The 26,179-nt window shown below is 46.0% G+C and overlaps 2 protein-coding genes across 4 annotated transcripts in view; one reads left to right on the top strand and one right to left on the bottom strand.

Moving 5' to 3' along the window:
* Positions 1-8,734: 8,734 nt before the first annotated feature.
* On the bottom strand, positions 8,735-15,783 carry LOC115171754 (coagulation factor X). Its single transcript, XM_029728868.1, has 9 exons — positions 15,642-15,783; positions 14,635-14,817; positions 12,685-12,854; positions 12,007-12,031; positions 11,705-11,818; positions 11,310-11,444; positions 10,921-11,036; positions 10,594-10,711; positions 8,735-10,399 (listed from the first exon to the last, which is right to left on the bottom strand). The coding sequence occupies exons 2-9, from the start codon at positions 14,723-14,725 to the stop codon at positions 9,864-9,866; spliced, it is 1,305 nt and encodes a 434-aa protein (XP_029584728.1). The 5' UTR covers positions 14,726-14,817; positions 15,642-15,783; the 3' UTR covers positions 8,735-9,863.
* A 9,981-nt stretch (positions 15,784-25,764) lies between these two features.
* Positions 25,765-26,179, top strand: part of LOC115171757 (probable G-protein coupled receptor 139) — a 35,546-nt gene continuing 35,131 nt past the window's right edge. For all 3 annotated transcript variants that reach the window (XM_029728877.1, XM_029728878.1, XM_029728879.1), the window contains exon 1: positions 25,765-26,066. In XM_029728877.1, coding sequence (XP_029584737.1) covers positions 25,916-26,066 — 151 coding nt within the window. In that variant the 5' untranslated portion in view covers positions 25,765-25,915. The remainder of the gene's footprint in view (positions 26,067-26,179) is intronic.

Genomic DNA, 26,179 nt, shown 5'->3' with positions numbered 1-26,179 from the left:
CACTTTGGTACCTCTCATTTTAATATGTGCCTTCTCTCTCTCTCTCTCTCTCTCTCTCTCTCTCTCTCTCTCTCTCTCTCTCTCTCTCTCTCTCTCTCTCTCTCTCTCTGTGTGTGTGTGTGTGTGTGTGTGTGTGTGTGTGTGTGTGTGTGTGTGTGTGAACTCTGGCTGCAGTCTCTCCATTCAGCCTCTAAGCTCATTTCCTCTGACACCTCCACCTGGCAGTCAGGGCTCTCCCCGTCACCCTACTGTGCCCCAGGCTGGCACTGCCATCCATTCCTATGCCACTCTCCAACCCCTTCCCCTGGAGGACTCCTCACCACTCCAGGGCATGGCCGGGCTTCCTCTCCCCAGGATGCTGGCTCCATCGCTGTGATACACTGAGACGGTTCCCCCAGTCTTGTGTTACACTGAGATGGTTCCCTCAGTCCTGTGTTACACTGAGACGGTTCCCCCAGTCCTGTGTTACACTGAGACGGTTCCTTCAGTCCTGTGTTACACTGAGACTGTTTCCACGGTCCTGTGTTACACTGAGATGGTTCCCCCAGTCCTGTGATACACTGAGAAGGTTCACTAGTCCTTATTGCTGTTGCTATACAGTATGTTGACTGTGTGGTTACTATCCACTGCCAGTCCAGCAACAGTTATGTCACTTGGGGATAAATATAATTTATTGAATTGAACTGAATTGAACGGTGCACTGCTCGATGAGACAGCCTAATTAAGGGCTACCCCATGACACGTGTTCAGAGAGTCAGAGACACACAGTGGAAGGGTTATATCCAAAGGACGATAGCCAATCCTGGGTTGTATTCATTAGGTAACAAACGGAAGAAAACTGGCTGAAACAGGGAGGGATCTGATCTGGTGAGGACAGACGAGCACACCGGTCGCACGCTTGAGTTGTCCTTATTACGAATGTCAGGATGCGAGTCCATGACCTCACATAGGAAGTAATCACTATGACAGGATGCAGGCGTGTAAGGCTAGCAGGACAGGAAGAGAGCTAATTTTAAGACGGAATGGTGAGTGGAAGGACATGACATCAACACTCCTCTTAAACACAGTGGAAGGACATGACATCAACACTCCTCTTAAACACAGTGGAAGGACACGACATCAACACTCCTCTTAAACACAGTGGAAGGACACGACATCAACACTCCTCTTAAACACAGTGGAAGGACACGACATCAACACTCCTCTTAAACACAGTGGAAGGACATGACATCAACACTCCTCTTAAACACAGTGGAAGGACACGACATCAACACTCCTCTTAAACACAGTGGAAGGACACGACATCAACACTCCTCTTAAACACAGTGGAAGGACATGACATCCCCACCCCTCTTAACCTCTCTAGGGTAGGGGGCAGTATTTTCACATCCGGATAAAAAACGTACCCGATTTAATCTGGTTATTACTACTGCCCAGAAACTAGAATATGCATATAATTGTTTGATTTGGATAGAAAACACCCTAAAGTTTCTAAAACTGTTTGAATGGTGTCTGTGAGTATAACAGAACTCATATGGCAGGCAAAAACCTGAGAAGAATCTGTACAGGAAGTGCCCTCTCTGACCATTTCTTGGCCTTCTACACTCTCTTTATTGAAAACAAAGGATCTCTGCTGTAACGTGACACTTCCTGAGGCTCCCATAGGCTCTCAGAAGGCGCCAGAATGTTGAATGATGACTCTGGTGTCCCTGGCTGAAAAACAGTAGCGCATTTGGTAAGTGGTCGATCTGAGAACAATGAGACGGGTGCGTGCATGCACGTGAAGAGTCCATTTTAGATTTTGAGTCTTTGAACGAAAACAGGGTTTCCCGGTCGGAATATTATCGCTTTTTTATAAGAAAAATCGCAAAAAAATAGATTTTAAACAGCGTTTGACATGCTTCGAAGTACGGTAATGGAATATTTTGACATTTTTTGTCACGATACGCATCCGCGTTTCACCGTTCGGATAGTGTCTTGAACGCAAGAACAAAACAGAGGATATTTGAACATAACTATGGATTATTTTAAACCAAAACAACATTTGTGGATGAAGTAGAAGTCCTGGGAGTGCATTCTGACGAAGAACAGCAAAGGTAATCCAATTTTTCTTATAGTAAATCTGAGTTTGGTGAGTGCCAAACTTGGTGGGTGTCAAAATAGCTAGCCCGTGATGGCGAGCTATCTACTCAGAATATTGCATAATGTGCTTTTGCCCAAAAGCTATTTTAAAATCGGACACCGCGAGTGCATAAAGGAGTTCTGTATATAATTCTTAAAATAATTGTTATGTTTTTTGTGAACGTTTATCGTGAGTAATTTAGTAAATTCACCGGAAGTTTTCGGTGGGTATGCTAGTTCTGAACGTCACATGCTAATGTAAAAAGCTGGTTTTTGATATAAATATGAACTTGATTGAACAAAACATGCATGTATTGTATAACATAATGTCCTAGGAGTGTCATCTGATGAAGATCATCAAAGGTTAGTGCTGCATTTAGCTGTGGTTTTGTTTTTTGTGACATTATATGCTAGCTTGACAAATGGGTGTCTGATTATTTCTGGCTGGGTACTCTGCTGACATAATCTAATGTTTTGCTTTCGTTGTAAAGCCTTTTTGAAATCGGATAGTGTGGTTAGATTAACGAGAGTCTTGTCTTTAAAATGGTGTAAAATAGTCATATGTTTGAGAAATTGAAGTAATAGCATTTCTAAGGTATTTGAATATATTATATGCATATTCTAGTTTCTGGGCAGGAGTAATAACCAGATTAAATCGGGTACGTTTTTTATCCGGCCGTGAAAATACTGCCCCCTATCCTAAACAGGTTAAACACAGTGGAAGGATATGACATCGCCACCCCTCTTAAACACAGTGGAAGGATATGACATCCCCACCCCTACTGAACACAGTGGAAGGACATGACATCCCCACCCCTCTTAAACACAGTGGAAGGATATGACATCCCCACCCCTACTAAACACAGTGGAAGGACATGACATCCCCACCCCTCCTAAACACAGTGGAAGAATATGACATCCCCACCCCTCTTAAACACAGTGGAAGGATATGACATCCCCACCCCTCCTAAACACAGTGGAAGGACATGACATCCCCACCCCTCTTAAACACAGTGGAAGGATATGACATCCCCACCCCTCCTAAACACAGTGGAAGGACATGACATCCCCACCCCTCCTAAACACAGTGGAAGGATATGACATCCCCACCCCTCTTAAACACAGTGGAAGGATCCCTCCTAAACACAGTGGAAGAATATGACATCCCCACCCCTCTTAAACACAGTGGAAGGATATGACATCCCCACCCCTCCTAAACACAGTGGAAGGACATGACATCCCCACCCCTCCTAAACACAGTGGAAGGATATGACATCCCCACCCCTCTTCAACACAGTGGAAGGATATGACATCCCCACTCCTCCTTAACACAGTGGAAAGAGATTACATCCCCTCTCCTCCTTAACACAGTGGAAGGACATGACATCCCCTCTCCTCCTTAACACAGTGGAAGGACATGACATCCTCACTCCTCAACACAGTGGAAGGACATGACTTCCTCACTCCTCCTAAGCACAGTGGAAGGACATGACATCCCCACTCCTCCTTAACACAGTGGAAGGACATGACACCCTCACTCCTCCTAAACACAGTGGAAGGACATGACATCTCCTCTCCTCCTTAACACAGTGGAAGGACATGACCTCCCAACTCGTCCTTAACACAGTGGAAGGACATGACATCCCCACTCCTCCTTAACACAGTGGAAGGACATGACATCCCCACTCCTCCTTAACACAGTGGAAGGACATGACAACCCCACTCCTCCTTAACACAGTGGAAGGACATGACATCCCCACTCCTCCAAAACACAGTGGAAGGACATGACTTCCTCACTCCTCCTTAACACAGTGGAAGGACATGACAACAACACTCCTCTTTAACACAGTGGAAGGACATGGCATCCCCACTCCTCCTTAACACAGTGGAAGGAAATTAGATCCCCTCTCCTCCTTAATGCAGTGGAAAGACATGACATCCCCTCTCCCCCTTAACACAGTGGAAGGACATGACATCCCCACTCCTCCTATGCACAGTGGAAGGACATGACTTAGTCACTCCTCCTAAACACAGTAGAAGGTCATGGAAGATGGGCTGTTATGGCACTCTGGCAAGAAGGAAAGGTCAGTTATACACATTAACACATAAATGCATGCACACACACACACACAGACACACACGCAGACACACACACACACACACACACACACACACACACACACACACACACACACACACACACACACACACACACACACACACACACACAAACACACATACAGTACAGCTTTCATTCTATGTTATGGAATATAAAATAATTGTATTGTCCTTCAAGTTCCTCTTTGTAATTCATTTTACAAGCTTGTATATTATACACACACTAGTCTCCTTCACCAGCCAGATATCTCTCTATATATGGTAGCACTTAGCCTGGGGACAAGGTTACACACACACACACACACACACACACACACACACACACACACACACACACACACACACACACACACACACACACACACACACACACACACACACACACACACACACACACACACAACACACACCACACACCACACACACACACACACACACCACACACCACACACACACACACCGCACACCGCACGACACACACACACCGCACACACGCACACACACCACACACCACACACACACAAACCAACAGTGTGTCCGGTCCTAGTGTTTTCTCCTTCTCCCTGCTGGTGAAATGTGCTGACTTGCTGATTGAGGTAAGTAACGTAACCCAGGCTACAGGGTAAGAACAGGGATTATCCTGACATCAGCTGTCTGTGCAGCTCCAGCCCATTCTACAGGCCTTATTGCCATGGTGACTTAAGCCCTCCGGCTGTCGAGAGGTCATGATCTTTAGACAGTTAGGGGAGGCCTGCCCTCTGATGCTAATGGAATACACTAAAGGTCAGCTGAGCGTGTCCTCATTATGTGCCAATGTACAGGTAACTACTAAAATAAAGGAAACACTTGAGTAAATGAGGGATACAAAGTATATTGAAATCAGGTGCTTCCACATAGGTGTGGTTCCTGAGTTAGTTAAGGAATTAACATTCCATCATGCTTATTTTGGCTACCATGGCTAGAATAAGGGATCTCCGTTACTTTGAAAGAGGGGTCTCTAAGGAGCATAAGGTTTTAAAGTGTGTGTGCATGTCTGTCTCAGTCACCAGATCTCAACCCAATTGAACACTTATGGGAGATTCTGGAGCGGTACCTGAGACAGTGTTTTCCACCACCATCAACAAAACAACAAATTATGGAATTTCTCATGGAAGAATGGTGCCGCATCCCTCCAACAGAGTTCCAGACACTTGTAGAATCAAGGTGCATTGAAGCTGCTCTCATGGTGGCCCAACGCCCTATCAAGACACTTTATGTTGGTGTTTCCTTTATTTTGGCAGTTACCTGTAGATCTACACACAGGCAGGGAGTAACGCACACACACATTCACACACACACACACACACACACACACACACACACACACACACACACACACACACACACACACACACACACACACACACACACACACACACACACACACACACATACAGTACATACAACCTTAATCTGTCCCTCTTCAAAAGCAGCCACATGGGGCCCAGTACATACTATCTTCCTTCACAGAGCCTTGAAGAAGGTTATCTGTTAACTGCTCCGGTTGCTCTATGGGCTGAAGGGGGTCTTAACCCATTAACCCTTTGTGGGTTATGGACAGGTTAGCAGAACAAAGGCCAACTCAGGATTTACTGTTCAATGTCATCCAGAGGCCTGGAGGCCTGGATAGGGACAGGTAACAACACTGTTTTGATGTATCCTCCTGAGTGATTGGATTGCGTGCGTCATGTTAGGTAGGATCAATTATACACTTGACTTGAATGTGATCAATCATTATATACTGAAGATCTGGGCATTTGTATGTGTTGTGGTTTGTGAGACTGTGTGACTAACTGATTGATTTATGACTAATGTAAAAGTCTAGTAGGCCTGCATAAACAACATCAACGACTGCTCTCTGTCTCTCTCTCTCTCTCTCTCTCTCTCTTTCTGTAAAGGAGAAGCCTTCATCTGCATCTGCAGTTTAAAAAATATTTTATTTATACATTTTCTGTTTTCAAACAGCTATTGCGTCTGCAGTTTTGAAACAAAAACTGTCCCCCAGCCCAACCTCAGACACAGGCGGTGGCCCCTGGAGGAGCAGCGTCACCTCCACACTGCTGCACAATTACCCAGCCAAGTGAAGTCTGACGCTGTCTGGCATCCATGGGGCTCCATGTGAGGAGGGCCTCAGCCTGCACCACCCAACCCAGTGGAGAGCATCATCTCTGGGCCAAGAGTGAGAAATCTGGGGTGGGGGCTGGGTGGTTGGTTGGAGCATGAATGGAGAGAAAGAGAGAGAGGGGGGGTGGATATCAGATGGGGATTATGGTATAATCATAGATATGCCATCATAGACTACTGCCCCTCCATTATAACACACACACAGACACACACACACACACACACACACACACACACACACACACACACACACACACACACACACACACACACACACACACACTTTCCCTCTCTGACATATGACCTCATACACAGGCTCAGACATATTGCAGACAGATAATCCTTACAAAAGACAGGGTCATTTGATGTTACCCCGAGCCCCCCCAACACGCACGCACGCACGCACACACACACACACACACACACACACACACACACACACACACACACACACACACACACACACACACACACACACACACACACACACACACACACACACACACACACACACACCATCATATCCTCAGCAGGAGACATGGTGGATTTGAGGTCACAGCATGTGGCTAGTATAGGGGGTTATGGGGTAGCTAGTGGATTACAGTTTTGTAGGGCAGCAGTCCGATTTATAGTTAAGTACACCGACAGGATAGACCACCAACCTACACATCACCCCTACACTCTCTCTCTGAAGATGAGTACAGCTTTGTAGATACTGGCTTTGTCCTGAAATGACACCCTATTCCTTTTATAGTGCACTACTTTTACAGGCCCTGGTCAAAAATAGTGCACTACTTAGGGAATAGGGTGACATTTGGTGCGTAATCACTGTAAACTATATTCTCCAGCTGTCTCTATCACATTGCAATGTTTTTTTCTGTCAGCTCAAAGTGAGAGCACTTTATATTAAGGGCCATAATCCCATTTCTCTCTGTCACATCAATAACAGGCTCTCTCATGTTCCTCCATTCTCACCTTTTCATCAAACCCAGTGAGTCTCATCCCCTTCCTAAACCGCTCTCTCTCTCCATCTCCTTTTTTTCATTCTCTACATTGGAGTTGCCATATTAGGGGATTTTTTTCCATCTTACAATTTGACTACTTTGGCTGTGTTTACAGCCCAATTCTGATATTTTTTCCACTAATTGGTCTTTTGACCAATCACATCAGATTTGTTTCACATCAGATCTTTCTCAGAGCTAATATGATTGTTCAAAAGACCAATTAGTGAAAAAAATATCATAATTGGGCTGCCTGTGTGAACGCTGCCTTATAGTAGATTTGGTGGAAGTTTTGCTCAGTTTCTGTGTGAAAGTGTCAATTAAATCTGCCAACACTGCTGTGTATCCACCTGAAGTGTCCTCGTTGTTTTCTACATATTGCCCATTTCCCTGCAGGGCTGGGCAGTACTAGTGTGCTTGTCTCAGGGCTGCGGTGCGAAAGGATGTGGCAGGGCCAGCACACGGGGCCAGGCACAGGAAGGAAGGAGCTCCACTCAAATTCCTTTCTATTGGACAGAGGCTAAAGGAGCTGGGGGCATATTTTGGAGCCAGGAGACATCTCCTAGGAGAATGCCATGGCAACCAGGGCTCCAAAGCGGCGAGGGCCCCCAGGCTTTGGCAGGGGTGTTCCAACTCCCTTTTCAAGTGCCCGATCAAAAGTGTCAGGAAAGGTTCTGTTATTGGCAATTTGGCGTCTCTCCTTTCTTTTCTTTGTCTTTCTTCACTTGCTCCGCCTCTCTTTCTTGGGTTACACAGGAGGCTGAGAGCTGTCCCGGACCAGGCCGAGGTCACCAAGGAGGCTGTGAGAAGATGGAGAGTAGTGTCTTTGCAATGGATTGTGGGAAAATGTTGCCAAACAACGCTAGGGGGAATGTGGCTGTGATGGTAGCTTGATATTGGACACAATAGTGAAATGTAGCATTGATGTAGCATCTGTAGCAGTGGGGGTAGAAGTGATCATTCTAGACTCAAATGCCAGCTATTACAGATAAGATCACCAAATCTGTCTGTGTGAGTCTCCTGCTTCTTGCTAGATTGCTCTCGACATGCTAGTGAAAGTCATTTACGCCACCAGCAAAAGCAGTGGTTCTGATCCATATAAGAGCTTTGAGAATGTGCTGGAGATCAAAGTAGGCTACAGTTGACGACATTACAAAGTTATAGACGGCTTTACTCGTCGTCATTGTGACACATTTACTTTGACGCAGATGTTCCTTAATGCGCTGCAGAACAGACTTGAGAGTATACCTGTATACGTGTGGTCTTCCCTCTCTTTTGTTCTTCCTTCTCTTCAATTGACCCATATTCCTCAGTAATGAATTAAACTGACACCAGGGTTAACTTTTATTAATATATTCTTAGTAAAGTGATTAACATTAAAAGGTATACAGTGCAATTACCAACCCTTCTCTCCCAAAAAAAGAACATCAGTTAAGAGTAAGACAAGAGCAACAGAACACACATGCTGCATTATTTAATGTTCCCCTAGTCTATCTGCAGTCAGCCAGGTACTATATTTGGTAGGACATGATACAATAGTATTTTAATGAAAATACCGCCACCTTGTGGGATAAATAAAGAACTACACAGATGTGGGTTGTGTTCATTAGGGCAGTGGTTCCCAACCTTTTTCACTAACTGTACCATCAACAGAATTTTGCTTTGCCTAGAGAACCCCTGAAATACCCCCGCATGTACATTTTACCAGTAAGCCTATGGTCTCATGAGTCTTCTCAAGTACCCCTAACTCATATACTATACGATAGGTGGAATTCAACTTATAGGCCCAATTATTATTTTTTTAAATTAAACAACAAGGGATAATTTAAGCAAAAGACATCAGCCATATGGACAACCAGACCCTTCCAATGAAAAAAGACCTAAGATAAGAGTATGGTATGTTACACAAACAGAATGCATCTCAATTTCCCCCTTTTTCTCTGGCCCTCCCTTTACGTTGTGATTTCCCTCCTTCATCATGCTCCCTGTTCAGCTTTCTTCCCTCCCTCCTCTTCTCCTCCCACATGACCCCTATCCCTTTCCACCTCTATCCAATATTACAATATCCTCCATTTATTTATTTCCTTGACAGTGTCACCTCCATTCTCCCTGTCTTGTCTTCCCTAATTCCTATCCATTTAAGCCTTTGTCCAATACCATCAACCCTCACAATTATTCTCCTAACCCCCTCAACCTCTCCCTCTCTTCCCTTTACCCTCCCTCCCCCTGATCACTACCCCTGAATCCCAAACCCCTAGTCCCTAGCCACAAAGCACTTACATAGATCTTTGAGGATTGGACCGGTATAAGCAATATGGTGGTAGCTCCATCTGGCCTTCTGATAGGCCAGATGGCCAGATTGGCGCCATATAGCTTAAAGGACATCTTTCCAATCCTCTCAGATCTACCCTACTGCATAGGGGGTGGGGGCTAGGGGTTGATTTGGGATTCAGAGCCCCCTTAGCGTGAGTCCATGAGGGGCTGCAGCCAGAGCAGGAAACGGGACACCTTCTGGTAGATGTAACCCTGACTACAGTCTGCCCCTGCTGGTCTGGAGATTACCCCGGTCAGATAGAACACCTCCCTGTGGAGAGATAGGATGGGACTCCCCGGCCCCAGGATGCAGTCACCCTTGGGTCTCACCGTCGTACAGCCCATCTTGTTGGTGACCAACCCTGGGTGCCTCTCCACACACTGGGACAGACGCTCATACGCCAGGTGGTTGAGAGTGAGTGGGCCCTGGACCTCCGTGGCGTCCACAGGGTCCTTCCAGCCGGTGACCACGGCCGGATACTCGCCAGTCATCAGGACGACCTCTGCAAAGTCGCGTTCGGGCAGGCAGGCAGCGACCACGTGTTTCTTATAGACGATGCGCTCGCGGAGCTCGAGGACGGCCAGGTCGTTGTCAGGGCGACCGGGTACGTAGCGGGGGTGGACGTGGACGACTTGGACATAGAGCGTCTGTTCGCCATCTTCAGATGCGGTTTGGCGCTTGCCTGGGAGGGGAGGGACGAAGTACTCAAAATCAATGAAGGAACACATACTGTAAAGCAAATCAAAAACATACCCTCACACACACGCAGGAATGAATGCAAGCATGTACACACACACACACACACACACACCACTTCCACCACCAGTGGAGCCTGAGCCCGTAGACTGGACATGATGCCCCATGATGAGCACTCACCGACAGCCACCTGGAAGTTGATGTATTTCTGGGCACACTGGGCTGTAGTTAGAACCAGGTTCTCCTTCAGAATGACACCACTACAGAACCCTACAGACTCTGTACTCTTCAGAATGGCCTGCACAATGACAACACAACAGTTACAATATACAGCAGAGATGACACAGCAAAATACATTATCACATCTATGGGAATATGTGCTGTAGCTTTGATAGTGAGGGGTTGACTTCATGAGAAAAATGAATCTGAGAGCATAATAGTGCCTGTCAGTGGACAGTGTGTACCTAGTTTGAATTGTGTGTACCTCATAGTGGTGTGTTTTCCTACCTGCCAGGGACACTCTCCAGAGTTGCAGGCTAGTCCCTCAAAGTTGCTGGCGATGTTGGTTGACTGTCTCTTTGTCCACTGGCTTAGGCTGTTCACCTTCCCACAGGGGAATGTCACTGAGAGAGGGATGGAGGGAGAGAGAATTACTGAGTATAGTTTAGTACAGTACTGTATAGTATAGTACAGTTTAGTATCTAGTATAGCATAGCATTAGCCTCGTACGAACCATCCTGATCTCCCAAGCTTACATTCTGTTTCACTATCCGCTAGCGAGATCAGGATGGTGCGTATGAGGCTAGAATAGCATAGTACAGTACAGAATCGCTTAACATATAGGATAGTATAGTATAGTAGAGTATAGTATAGTATAGTAATATCTGGTCACTGACCTGCAGGAATACACTTCACCCTCTCCTTCTCCTCTAGTTTCCAGCCACGGGCACAGGAACACTCATAGGACTGGTATCCTGGCTTACAGAACTGACTGCAGCCCTTGGTCTTATCCAACATACACACTGTCTGATCTACAATCACACACAGAGAGAGAGACAGAGAGGGGGAGAGGCAGGAGGGAGAGATGAGAGGATTACAATTAGGCATATTTCAAATTTCGACAGCACAGTTAGTGGATCCATAGAAAGATTTCAAATAATTACAGATTTGTTGAATTTGTTATTTTGAAACTTAATTTAAAAAAACATGTAGGCTTCTTCACTGTTGACATTTTTTTTTTTACAACGTGAGTTCCCCACCAACTCAGTGTTGGGTCCTTCACGTCTCTCACCTGTCTCGCAGTGGACTCCAAAGAAGCCTGACTTGCAGACACAGTCGTATCCCCCCACGCTGTCTGAGCACATGGCTCCGTTCTGACACGGCTTCTCTGCACACTGGTCCCCATCTGTACGCACACAGGGTTAACAACACAGCCAGTCAAATGGTACAGTCACTAATGCAACACACGTGTTCTTGGGTGAAGCGATTTTAACTGTCACACCAAATCACATGGATTTCAACTGAGTGTTAACCTAAAAGACTAAGTACTCTGATATGTTTGAAGAGAATGTCCGTCAAAATCATTACACTTACCTATGTAGACTGACCAGAAGATATCCTGAAAGATCAAAACAAAGTCCACTGTCAGTTTGATTCAAAATGTCTACAGAATCATCAGGAGTCCACTGTCAGTTTGATTCAAAATGTCTACAGAATCATCAGGAGTCCACTATCAGTTTGATTCAAAATGTCTACAGAATCATCAGGAGTCCACTGTCAGTTTGATTCAAAATGTCTACAGAATCATCAGGAGTCCACTGTCAGTTTGATTCAAAATGTCTACAGAATCATCAGGAGTCCACTGTCAGTTTGATTCAAAATGTCTACAGAATCATCAGGAGTCCACTGTCAGTTTGATTCAAAATGTCTACAGAATCATCAAGAGTCCACTGTCAGTTTGATTCAAAATGTCTACAGAATCATCAGGAGTCCACTATCAGTTTGATTCAAAATGTCTACAGAATCATCAGGAGTCCACTGTCAGTTTGATTCAAAATGTCTACAGAATCATCAGAAGCAAGAAGAGAGATTAAAAAAAGGAGAGGACTGGAGAGAGGCAAGGAAAGGAGGAAGGTTTGGAGGTTGTTAAAGAGTACGTCTGAGGTGAGAAAAGGAAGGATGAGCTGAAGGAGGTGAGGAAAGAAGGGAGTCTAATAGAGGGAGGTGTGAGGAAAGAAATCTGCTCAGTGGGAAGAGGGAGCATTGGCCCACCGTGCGGTAGGAGTCCTGGAAGATCTCCCTGGCCTCCTCGTAGTTGCAGACCTCCTCCAGACACTCCCTCTCCAGGTTGGCAGGGAGCAGGCTCTCCTCGTTGCCCACGCTGGCCCTCTTCTGGCGGGACAGGGTGATCACTTCACTGGCCTCCTGTTTGTCCAGGAACACTGGGGGGGGGGGGGGGGGGGTTTAGTTGTTGTACTTTTGATACTCATTCACAAAAATAACTTTTTTATCTCAATGGATAGTCTATTTTTCATAAAACCTGATTCCACTTAAATAGTTAGGTCACACATTTGAAAATAGTTTAATACAGATTCTCAGCCTAAATCTGTCAAATCTATGTAGTAGAGTACAATAGTAACAATCTTTGTTACTAATTAACTAAGGCCTAAACCCAGTACCAAAAAAGCACAGAACTACACCAATAGACCTAAACACTCTTCACACAGTACCTTTGACTCTACGGATCCCCACTCCCAAAAAAGGGTCTCAGATTCCATTAAGAATGTAGCCTAATGCCTCCATGACAAACTCTCCTTGTCTAATGTCATCCTGCCCCTTCCCATGTCCTGGTGTCCTGTCTACTGGATAAACAGGCCCTTTCCATGTCTTGATGTCCTGTCTAGTGGATAAACAGGCCCTTCCCTGTCCTGGTGTCCTGTCTAGTGGATAAACAGGCCACTTCCCTGTCTTGTTGTCCTGTCTAGTGGATAAACAGGCCCTTTCCATGTCTTGGTGTCCTGTCTACTGGATAAACAGGCCCTTTCCCTGTCTTGGTGTCCTGTCTACTGGATAAACAGGCCCCTTCCCTGTCCTAGTGTCCTGTCTACTGGATAAACCAGTCCCTTCCCTGACCTGGTGTCCTGTCTACTGGATAAACCGGTCCCTTCCCTGTCCTGGTGTCCTGTCTAGTGGATAAACAGGCCTCTTCCCTGTCCTGGTGTCCTGTCTACTGGATAAACCGGTCCCTTCCCTGTCCTGGTGTCCTGTCTACTGGATAAACAAGCCCCTTCCCTGTCCTGGTGTCCTGTCTAGTGGATAAACAGGCCTCTTCCCTGTCCTAGTGTCCTGTCTACTGGATAAACCGGTCCCTTCCCTGTCCTGGTGTCCTGTCTAGTGGATAAACAAGCCCCTTCCCTGTCCTGGTGTCCTGTCTACTGGATAAACAGGCCCCTTCCCTGTCCTGGTGTCCTGTCTACTGGATAAACAGGCCCCTTCCCTGTCCTGGTGTCCTGTCTACTGGATAAACCGGTCCCTTCCCTGTCCTGGTGTCCTGTCTAGTGGATAAACAAGCACCCTTCCCTGTCCTGGTGTCCTGTCTAGTGGATAAACAAGCCCCTTCCCTGTCCTGGTGTCCTGTCTAGTGGATAAACAGGCCCCTTCCCTGTCCTGGTGTCCTGTCTAGTGGATAAACAAGCCCCTTCCCTATCCTGGTGTCCTGTCTAGTGGATAAACAGGCCCCTTCCCTGTCCTGGTGTCATGTCTAGTGGATAAACAAGCCCCTTCCCTGTCCTGGTGTCCTGTCTAGTGGATAAACAAGCCCCTTCCCTGTCCTGGTGTCCTGTCTAGTGGATGTGAGTTCCTCCTTTCAATGTTAAGTGCTTTGAAACCCAGTGAGCCCTCTAAATAATCAGTTTTCATTACTGACTGGATTGGCCATCCAGGGACAATAACCATCCGAGGAAAGTCCCTCTGTGCACTTTTGTTGGGGGTGGCAGGAAGCCTAACGGTTAAGTGCGTTGGCCAGAAACCTAAAGGTCGCTGGTTTGAATCCCCGAGCCAACTAGGTGAAAAATCTGTCGAAGTGCCCTACAGCAAGGTAAATAACCCTACTGTAATTACTCCTGTAAGTCGCTTTGGATAAGAGCATCTACTAAATGACTAAAATGTCAAATGTGTTGCTCAGGGCCATCAGCCAGCAGCATCGTGTCCCTGGTCCCTTACCTGTCTTGGTGTTTTTAGTGTCTAGTCTGGCCGTCACAGCTCCCAGTAGCAGTAAGGAAAGCAGGGTGGCAGTGGTGGCTAGGGAGCCCATGGTGGCAGCTAGAGGACAGTCTGTCTGAGTCTGTCTGGCTGTTTGTCTGTCTAATCCTGTCAGCTCACCTCAGCAGAGTTCAAAGTTCACACCTAAAAACAACAAGGACCAGAGTTCAGAGATTCCCACATTTTGACATAGACATCACAGATTACATAATGGATGAGCTTCAGAGGAGGGTCATTTTATGTGCAGGATCCGAGTAACCTACAAAACAAGACTAATTGTTGTGACTGTTGTTAAAAGCTTTTGGATCTTGGGATCATCATTAAAATCTTAAACTTCAGTCTTGCAGCTTCCTCTCTCTCTATGTAAAAAGACCTACAAATCAACAACCTGCTTGTTTAATAGTTAAGACATCAAATGATCCCATCAGAAGTGACAATGCATTTTCTGAAGAACCCCCGGACTTGGTTACAATGCTGCCATCGTGTGGTATTACACCCCGTTTATTATTGTCTCATCCATTTCCAATCATAAACAACAAAGAGGGATAACATCAAATACCCAAAACAAACTAGATTCATTGGTATTAAACCTAATCAAATAGTTAGTTTAATAGATTGGCTGTAACAGAACAAAACAAAACAGGCCTGTGTGTTTCTATTTAGTCCAATATGAATATGAACTGGTTCATGTTGTGAATAATGCTGCTGTCGGCTATAAAACAACATATGACACGACAAGACTAATCTGACATGATGCCGTAAAAGCTTGGGCTACCACAAACTGCTAAAAACCTACGAATGTATGGATCTTAAACGACACTTGAAAATATAGAGGCCTATCATGCATCCACGCTATGTTATGCTACCTAAATCGCAACGAGTATCCCATTATGGGAGAGATGGACCGCTATTCAGGGCGCGGCAAAACGCATGATGATTAGAACGGTGAAAAATGCACGGTAACCTACCGCGTCGGACTTCAACCGGGGCTTGGACGGAATGAGAAGGATGACAGAAGCCTGTTCGGTTGGTTCTCTCTCTGGTTCCGACACGCAGTTCACCGTGTGGATCCTCGGCTCAGATCGCAATAGAGGTTGACAGCATAACACTCCAATGTTGCTTTTTCAGGCCACTGCGACGTGTTTAATCAACCACGTGAGGGCGGTCTTGGATACTTTATTCAAAGCCATTAATACAAACACTGTATGTAGGCTACTATACTGTATTGGTCCGTTCTACTGTAACCCGTTCTACTGTAATCCAATCATGGATTGTTGATGCTACTGTATGTACTGGCCATTGAGAGGTTTGAAGCCGCCGCCATATTGGTACTCATGAGAAGGAGCAGTTCTCCAATGCTTCAAGGACAAAATTCCATGCATTAGTCGTTTTTTTTAAAGTTGGGACAGTAACATTAGTACTCTAAAAAATTACTTTATTTGTATGTTTAGTTCACATAATATAATTTAAAAGTATGCATTAAGCTGTCTGTGGTAGAATATGCATGGCAAAAAGGAATGTAAACGTAAATAAATGCATTTCTATAGCTTCCAAAATCTTTTTTTTTACACTGGAGGAGAAATACAAATTTTACACTGGAGGAGAAATACTAAAATGGCTTCGTAGTGGCTTCAAAACAGCGCCCCCTGTCAGTCATCCAGTGTTTATACACATCGTTAATATTATCCTATGGTTCTATGTAGGCCTCTTCACTGTTGACGTTGAGACTGGTGTTTTGCGGGTACTATTTAATGAAGCTGCCAGTTGAGGACTTGTGAGGCGTCTGTTTCTCAAAGTAGACACACTGATGTACTTGTCCTCTTGCTCAGTTGTGCACCGGGGCCTCCCACTCCTCTTTCTATTCTGGTTAGAGCCAGTTTGAGCTGTTCTGTGAAGGGAGTAGCACACAGCATTGTACGAGATCTTCAGTTTCTTGACAATTTCTCGCATGGAATAGCCTTCATGTCTCAGAACAAGAATAGACTGACGAGTTCCAGAAGAAAGTGCTTTGTTTCTGGCCATTTTGACTCTGTAATCAAACACACAAATGCTGATGCTCCAGATACTAAACTAGTCTAAAGAAGGCCAGTTTAATTGTTTCTTTAATCAGCACAAAATGATAAACTTGGATTAGCTAACACAACGTGCCATTGGAACACAGGAGTGATGGTGGCTGATAATGGGCCTCTGTACGCCGATGTAGATATTCCGTAAAAAAATCTGCCGTTTCCAGCGTCAATAGTAATTTACAACATTAACAATGTCTACATTGAACTTCTGATCAATTTGATGTTATTTTAATGGACAAAAAATGTGCTTTCTTTCAAAAACAAGGACATTTCTGAGTGACCCCACACTGTTGAACAGTAGTGTATATGGTTGACAATGTTGAGCTTTCAACGTGACTTTTGAAATTAAGCATCACTTTCATGATCCTCGACCTGAGGACATGGTCGAGGATTGAGGAACACACACCCTTTGGTGTTGAATTCTCCAGTCATTGGTTGAATGCCCAAACAACACAGGGTTTTCAATCCTTGATTGGTTAATCACTGGGGTGGTTACCCTGCTGTCTTCTCCCCCTCTCTCTTTATCAGGGTTGGGGAGTAACTGATTACATGTTGGGGAGTAACTGATTACTGTTTTATCTTTTCTTTTATATGTAATGTAAGTGCCTTGATGTGTTTGGACCCCAAGTAGAGTAGCTGCTGCCAATTTTAAGTTTGTTCCACCTGAGTGAGTCTGACCACAAGTCAGAGACCACTATGATGACACACCAAATGCGTTAAATGAATTACTTTTGTCTTCTTCTGATAATGCCTCTTAAAGGGAAAGTAATCCAAAAGTAATCAGATTACGTTATTGTGTTTGGGTAATCCAAAAGTTATGTTACTGATTACAGTTTTGGACATAACTAGTAACTGTAATCGATTACATTTAGAAAATAACCCACCCAACCCTTCTCTCTATCCCCTCCCTCCCTCCCTCACCTCTTCCTTCCTGCATCTCATAATATATAAACAATATATGCCATTCAGCCGAGTTTTTTATCCAAAGAAACTTACAGTCATGCATGCATTTTACCTATTGGTGGTCCTGTGAATCAAACCCACTATTCTGGAGTTATAAGCTCAATGGTCTACCAAATGAGATAGAAAGGACATCAGGACAACTCTCTCTCTTTTCCTCCTTCTCTATCTCCCTCGTCCCTCGTCCCATTAGTTTGCCCTCCGTGTTAAGGAGCTCTCCGTTCCCCCACCCCACCTCTACCCCAGCCCACCCTGACCTTCTCTCCCGACTCTCCCCGGTGCCAATGATAATTCCATTTTACTTCGCCGGTGTGATCGGAATCATAATCACAGCGGCTTTGAAGTCGGGCATCAAACGCGATGGAAATCCGTCCATTATAGATCAATGTGAGAGGGCAAATGCACACAGACCCAGACAGCAGCAGTAACAACAAGAACACCAAGGGAGAGAGGAAGGGCGAGATAGAGAGGGAATAAGAGAAGAGAGGGAGAGGCAGGAAGAAAGAGGAGAGGGAAGGCAGGTGGGAGAGGAAGGGAGGAAGAGGAGAGGAGGAAGGAAAGAGAGAGAGAGAATATGAGTAGGGAGATGTTTGATCACTTGTCAGCTTGGACGAAAATTCTAACTTAAACAGGCAACATGGCAAACAAGAATGGAATCTCAAACCAGCAGGACTTTACCTTTATCTGTGTGAGTGTGTGTGTGTGTATGCACACGTGTGAGTGTGTGCAGTATTTTATGACCTCAGGGCTATAGGGCTGCAGACTGCAATGTTAAGTGTTGATCTATTTCCTCCAGTCTAATAACAGAGGCATTATAAAGGCCTGCTTCACCAGCTGATCCCCAGAGCTGGCCTGGTCTACCAAACTAGTCTAGCCCAGAGAGGGTCACTGTGGCTGGGGAGGGGGAGAGGGAACGTGCCCCGGCCTGCTGGATCTGGAGGTGGTGGTGGATATACAAATTATCAGGATATGGAGATTTCCCATCGGACGGCATTCTGATTAGAAATATGTATAAATAAATAACTAGTTATAATACAGTACCAGTCAAAAGTTTGGACACACCTACTCATTGCAGGGGTTTTCTTTGTTTTTACTAGTTTCTACATTGTAGAATAATAGTGAAGACATCAAAACTATGAAATAACACATATGGAATCATGTAGTAAACAAAAAAGTTTAAAACAAATCAAAATATATGTTATATTTGAGATTCTTCAAAGTAGCCACCCTTTGCTTTGATGACAGCGTTGCACACTCTTGGCATTCTCTCAACCAGCTTCATGGGGTAGTTACCTGGAATGCATTTCAATTAACAGGTGTGCCTTTTTAAAAGTTCAATTTTGGAATTGTTTTCCTTCTTAATGCGTTTGAGCTAGTCAGTTGTGTTGTGACAAGGTAGGGGTGGTATACAGAAGATAGCCCTATTTGGTAAAAGACCAAGTCCATATTATGGCAAGAACAGCTCAAATAAGCAAAGAGAAACGACAGTCCATCATTACTTTAAGACATGAAGGTTAGTCAATACGGAACATTTCAAGAACTTTGAAAATTTCTTCAAGTGCAGTCGAAAAACCATCAAGCACTATGATGAAACTGTCTCTCATTAGGACCACCACAGGAAAGGAAGACCCACAGTTACCTCTGCTGCAAACGATAAGTTCATAAGAGTTACCAGCCTCAGAAATTGCAGCCCAAATAAATGCTTCACAGAGTTCAAGTAACAGACACATCTCAACATCAACTGTTCATAGGAGACTGCGTGAATGAGGCTTTCATGGTCGAATTGCTGCAAAGAAACCACTACTAAAGGACACCAATAAGAAGAAGAGACTTGCTTGGGCCAAGAAACACGAGCAATGGACATTAGACCGGTGGAAATCTGTCCTTTGGTCTGATGAGTCCAAATTTGAGATTTTTGGTTCCAACCGCCGTGTCTTTGTGAGACGCAGAGTAGGTGAACGGATGATCTCCGCATGTGTGGTTCCCACTGTGAAGCATGGGGGAGGTGTGATGGTGTGGGGTGCTTTGCTGGTGACACTGTCTGTGATTTATTTAACCAGCATGGCTACCACAGCATTCTGCGCTGATATGCCATCCCATCTGTTTTGCACATAGTGGGACTATCATTTGTTTTCCAACAGGACAATGACACAACACACCTCCAGGCTGTGTAAGGGCTATTTGACTAATGAAGTGAGTGATGGAGTGCTGCATCAGATGACCTGGCCTCCACAATCACCTGACCTCAACCCAATTGAGATGGTTTAAGTTGAGTTGGACTGCAGAGTCAAGGAAAAGCAGCCAACATGTGCTCAGCATATGTGGGAACTCCTTCAAAACTGTTGGAAAGGCATTCCAGGTGAAGCTGGTTGAGAGAATGCCAAGAGTGTGCAAAGCTATCATAAAGGGGGGGGGGGGGTGTAGGTGTGTGTGTGTGGGGGGGGGGGTGCTTGAGTGAGAGACAGAGAGAAGGGCAGTAACACAGTAAATGGACATGGCATGCAGGGTAAATGGTGTGTTTCTTCTTTAATGATCCATCTCCTTCCCTGCTTTCTGTTTCTTTAAAGATGTCCGCTCAAAGAGGGGAACCTCTCTCTCATCTTCTGTTTTGATGAGATTGAGAAGAAAAGAGGTGGAGAGCAGGGTAAGGAGGGGAATTGAGTGAGAAGGAGGGAGGGAGGGAAGAAGGAGTGGGAGAAGAAAAGGGGAAGGAGCAGGAGAAGAAAAACAAAGAGAGAGAGAATAATAAGAGAGAGACCTGGGTCCCCCTGCATCAGTGAATCAAGCAGCTGATTATGCCTGCATACCAAACCAAAGGCTAATATACTGAACATCCATCATAAATACAACCTGTCGCTCACGGCAATACTGATGGATAGAACACAACAGGCTGCAGAGGGAAGGGATCCCTGGGTCTCCCTCCATCTCTCCATCTCTCCCCCATCCCTCCATCTCACTCACTCTGTTATTTTCCTTCTCCTATGTTCCCTTCCTCCTTCTCAAACATCATTATCATCCCTCTCGTTCCCTCTATCCCTCTCCAAGATTCCTTCTCCCTCTCGTTCCCTCTCTCCCTCTCCCAGACTCCTTCTCCCTCTCGTTCCCTCTCTCCCTCTCCCAGACTCCTTCTCCCTCTTGTTCCCTCTCTCCCTCTCCCTCTCCCTCTCCCAGACTCCTTCTCCCTCTCGTTCCCTCTCTCCCTCTCCCAGACTCCTTCTCCCTCTTGTTCCCTCTCTCCCTCTCCCTCTCCCTCTCACAGACTCCTTCTCCCCCTCGTTCCCTCTCTCCCTCTCCCAGACTCCTTCTCCCTCTCGTTCCCTCTCTCCCTCTCCCAGACTCCTTCTCCCTCTTGTTCCCTCTCTCCCTCTCCCTCTCCCTCTCCCTCTCCCAGACTCCTTCTCCCTCTTGTTCCCTATCTCCCTCTCCCAGACTCCTTCTCCCTCTTGTTCCCTCTCCCTCTCACAGACTCCTTCTCCCTCTCGTTCCCTCTCTCCCTCTCCCAGACTCCTCCTCCCTCTCCTTCCCTCTCTCCTTCTCCCCACACTCCTTCTCCCTCTCCTTCCCTCTCTCCCTCTCCCATACTCCTCCTCCCTCTCCTTCCCTCTCTCCTTCTCCCACACTACTTCTCCCTCTCCTTCCCTCTCTCCCTCTCACAGACTCCTTCTCACTCTCCTTCCCTCTCTCCCTCTCCCAGACTCCTTCTCCCTTTCCTTCCCTCTCCCTCTCACAGACTCCTTCTCCCTCTCCTTCCACTCTATCCCTCTCACAGACTCCTTCTCCCTCTCCTTCCCTCTCTCCCTTCCCATTTTGATTCCCTCACTCTCACTCTATTTTTTCCTTTTCCAATTGTGACAGCATTGTAAGTATATGTGCACTATCCCATAGGAATGTGTGCATATGTGACACATGATGAGACTTGTGGTGAGTTAGGCCAAAATGTCCATCCCAATCTGTGCCTGTGTTAAGTGCCTGAGAACACCTAGATATGTCAGTGTGCCTGGGTAAGTCTGACAGTGACACTGTGCATATGTGTGTGTGAGTCTACCTGTGTGTGTGTCTGTGTGCGAGCGTGTGTGTACACCTCTCCTAATGGCGTGGGTAATGAGGATGTAACGGGTGTGTTAACGACACAAACAGTGGGAAGATAGATGTCACTGCAGCCCTGGGGAGACCTATCGATAGACCAGCCTGTCAGGCAGGTAGCCAGGCAGGCTGTCACTACAGGGGCCAGAAGAGATAGTGGCAGCCGATAGGGACCACACAGTGATACAGAGTCTCTTAATGACCTGTCCTGACACACCACCACCAGCCGTCACAACTGACGAGAGATGCCGTAATACCTCCCAGGATGCATTGAGGTCAACGGTGTTGTAATGATGTGTGTAGTATTTTTATGCAGGGTGTAATGGACGTCAGACTGCTTTCTTAGCCGTACCACTTCGTCCTGCTCCAGCTCACAGCAGGACTAGAACCTGGGACCGCTGCCTCGCAAACACACCTGACCAGCGCCCTGAAATGTTCTTACCCAGTTGCGCCACCGAAAAGCTTGTAATTTGGCTCTTTGAGTGAAGACATTTCAGGCTGGTAGGGTTGAGTGTGTAATGATGTTTTTAACACTATAGACCAGAGTGCTCCTGACCCTCTGGCTATTCCAGAGCTCTGCTAGCTGCTGAGAGTAGTCTAATAAGTTACCTTCCTCTTCCTCTCCCCATCCACCTTTACCCTCTCTCCATATGTCTCTCTCTCTCTCTCTCTCTCTCTCTCTCTCTCTCTCTCTCTCTCTCAGCTCCCTCTCTCCATCCACCTCTCCTCATCTTTCTCCATGATCAATTAACATCTAGTCTATATTTTACTTAACATTTCATTGTGCTGTTGGTGTGGCCCCCTCCCTAACTCCTCCTGCCTTTGTAAATGTTCCATGTTGGAGAAGAGAATTAAGGGCATGTGAACCACACCCCTTCTCTTCCTCAATCCATTTATCTCTTATCCATCCCTCCATCCTCCCTTCATTATTATAAATCAGCTGATTATGCTGGCAGACTAAACAAACAGCCTGGCTATTACACTGAACATCCATAATTAATACAACCTTTCACTCACGGCAAATCTGATGGATAGAACACAACAGGCTGCAGGATGAGATCCCTGGTCTTCCTACACCTCTCCATCTCACCCTCCATCTCTCCGTTCATCCCTCGCTCCATCCCTCCCTGATTCCTACCATGTTCCTTTTTCCTTCAGCCTCTCATCTGTGCTGAGTCCCCCCCTCCCAAACATCATCCTCTCTCTCCTCTCCCCTGTTTTATTCCTCCCCTCTTTCCCACCCTCTTTCCTCTTTCTCCTTCTCTCTCTCCCTGTCTTTTCCCTCCCACTCATCTCTCCTTCTCTCTCCTTCTCCTCCCGCTCTTCTCTCTCTCTACACCTCCCTCCCTCCTCTCTCTCTCCTTCCCTCTCTCCCCTGCCCATAGGTTCCATTCTGTGAAAGCTTGGCAGGTGAGTGAGTGTTATATTTTATTCAGCAGTGAGCCAGCCTCCCCCTGTATAATGGCTGCCTCCCAAATTACACCCTATTCACTACATAGTGCACTACTTGACCAGGGCCCATAGGGTGCCAATTGGGATGCATACAGTGTTATCCATTTAATCAGGGCAGTGGGGGCCTAACCCCTAGCACCTGAAACCACTCTTGTGCAGAGTCATGCCTGATATCACTGAACATTGATTTTATGTCCACAGCTGCAACTACAGTGAATATATTATGTTTGTCATATGTTCTGTATGTATTCATTTCAGCTGACAACAATGTGAATCGATTGTATTCTGTAATTCAATGTACACATTGTTATGAACAAATTTTCACTATTCACTCACGATGTAGGACCCGCAAACAATGTAGTGCTAAGATGTTATTCAAATGTTTTCAATATCGGGTGTATGAGAGGCGAAGTCAGGTGCAGGTGAGAAGCGAAATGTAACCAAGCGCACTTTATTATAGTTCCAAAATACGAGAGCACTACATAAATAAAAATGCGCTCAAAACCATGGAACATAACCAAAGTAAAGCGCGTAAATCAAACACCATGAAAAACATGAAACAATTACACACAAAACATGATGGGAAACAGAGGGTTAAATACAAGTAGCTTCATTGGGGAAATGATAACCAGGTGTGTATGGAAACAAGACAAGACAAATGGATAATAGAAAAATGGAGCGGCGATGGCTAGAAAGCCGGTGACGTTGATCGCCGAACGCCGCCCGAACAAGGAGAGGAGCCGACTTCGGCGGAAGTCGTGAGAAATGTAGAGAAAGAGGACTTGTATGCAGAAGATTGAGCATAGAAATGGAATGAAGAGATTGTATTTCTATGGGACGAAGTAGGGCAGTGGAGTCATGAGTGTTGCGAACAAACAGTTTGACCATTCTGTAATTGTAGAGACAGAGGATTTCTATGCAGAGGATTAAGCAAATAAATAGAATGAATATATTGTTCTATGGAATCAAGCAAAGGTATGAAGTAGAGCAATACATTTGTGTTATGAACAAACAAATAACTTCCACCCATAGGACCCTAGTACAAAAATGTTATTCAATGTAGAGACAAAGGATTTATTGCACTAGATTAAGCATAGAAATATAATGAATAGACTATATTCCCATGGGATTACGTAGGGCAGTAGAGGCACATAGCCATCAACAGGAACAGATGCCGAGGGGTGAGCACTTTGTACGTGTCACAATGACACTGATTCACTGATTCACTGACTCACTGATTTACACAGATTACCTCATAGTTTACACTGTAGGCAATCAGGATATCTAGTTAACCATGCGCACAGGTGTCTCACACATGTACACAACACGTGTACACACGTATGACCATTGAACTTGTTGGCACACAAGCAATCACACACAATCACACTCGAGATGACAGATGGGAGTTCAATGGTGCATGTGTACATGTGTTGAGTACATGTGTTGTGTACATGTGTTGTGTACATGTGTTGAGTACATGTGTTGTGTACATGTGTTGAGTACATGTGTTGTGTCATGTGTTGAGTACATGTGTTGTGTACATGTGTGAGAACACCTGTGTGCACACATAACCGTTGAACTTGTTGGCACACAAGCAATCACACACAATCACATACACACACACACACACACACACACACACACACACACACACACACACACACACACACACACACACACACACACACACACACACACACACACACACACACACACACACACACACACACACACACACACACACACACACACTACTCCCATCTGTCATCTCGTCTTCCCCCCAATTTGATATGTTCTTTGTGTAGACTATACTATGTTCTCACAAGGGAAACATTACCACTCCTCCTCCTTCCTCCTTCCTCCTTCCTCCTTCCTCCGCTCCCTCACTCTCAGTGCCTTCCTGTCTTCTCCTCACTCACACATATCCAAATCATCTTTATCTCTCTCCTCTCCTTCCCGTCTGCTTCTCCCTCTTTTGCTCCCTCACTTCTCCTTACTCACTCCTCTAGTGTGCCCTGGCTCTCTCTCTACCCCCTCCCTCCTGTCTCTCACTCCATCTCTCTCTCTTTCAATTTCTCTCTCTCTCTCTCCCTCTGTCTTTACCCCCTCCCTCTTTAAATCTATCTTTTTCTCTCTCTCCATCCTCTCTGTCTCTGCCTTTCTCTCAGTTCATTCTGATTCTCTCTCAGTCACACATGCATGCAGCATCTTCCCTCCCCACTTACTTTCTCTCTCAACTCTCCTCCTCCTCCCGCCCTCCTCCTCTCTCCTCCTGTCACACACACATATCACCTCTTATCTTCCCGCCTGTGTCGTCTGTGTCTCAACATCTGTCTCTTTCACACAGACACTTACAGCCTCTTCTCCCCTCTCTGTCTCCCTCTCTCTTCTTCTCTCTCTCACTCAGACACGCACAAACGCTCGCGCAACCTCAGCTTCAACACATACCACACACTCATGCCGACTGGCACCCAAGGACAGAGCACCCTCTCTCTCTCTCCCTCTCCCTCTCTCCCTCTCTCTCTACCTCTCTCTCTCTCTCTCCCTTTCTCTGTCTCAGTCCTGCTGTCTGGGTCTGTGAGAGTGTGTGTGTTTCTGGGCTTCCCCGACTCCGAGCCGAGCTGAGCTCACACGCTCCTGAGCATTTGAGGACGAGGACCAGGAGGAAGAGGAGGGACATGGAGCACAGCCACATCTTCACCCTCCTTTCCCCCCCCAACAGCAGTGCCTGGAGCCCGGGGCAGCAGCCGGCCGACACTCCCCAGGGTTGCCCCCTTGGACCACTGCCCGTCATCTACTACAGCGCCCTGCTCTGCCTCGGCCTGCCCGGTAAGAGGGAGAGGGGGGAGAGGATGGATTAGAGAGAGAGTGTGTGTGTGACTGTGTGTGCATTGTTTGTGTGTGTGTGTTGTGCCTGTCTTACTACGTATATGTATTTTTTG

Source organism: Salmo trutta, chromosome 32 (genome assembly GCF_901001165.1).
Source record: "Salmo trutta chromosome 32, fSalTru1.1, whole genome shotgun sequence".
NCBI lineage: Eukaryota > Metazoa > Chordata > Actinopteri > Salmoniformes > Salmonidae > Salmo > Salmo trutta.
The sequence above is the reverse complement of the archived record's forward strand: the minus strand, read 5'-3'. Positions and strand labels throughout refer to the sequence as shown.

Bases quoted from the DNA above. Each gene is read 5' to 3' on its own strand.
- LOC115171754 (XM_029728868.1), bottom strand. From the start codon at position 14,725: ATGGGCTCCCTAGCCACCACTGCCACCCTGCTTTCCTTACTGCTACTG. The intron at 11,819-12,006 runs GTAAGTGTAATG...GTGTGCGTACAG, and splicing joins CTTCTGGTCAGTCTACATAG to ATGGGGACCAGTGTGCAGAG. The intron at 10,400-10,593 runs GTGAGTGCTCAT...CTCCCCTCCCAG, and splicing joins CAACTTCCAGGTGGCTGTCG to GCAAGCGCCAAACCGCATCT.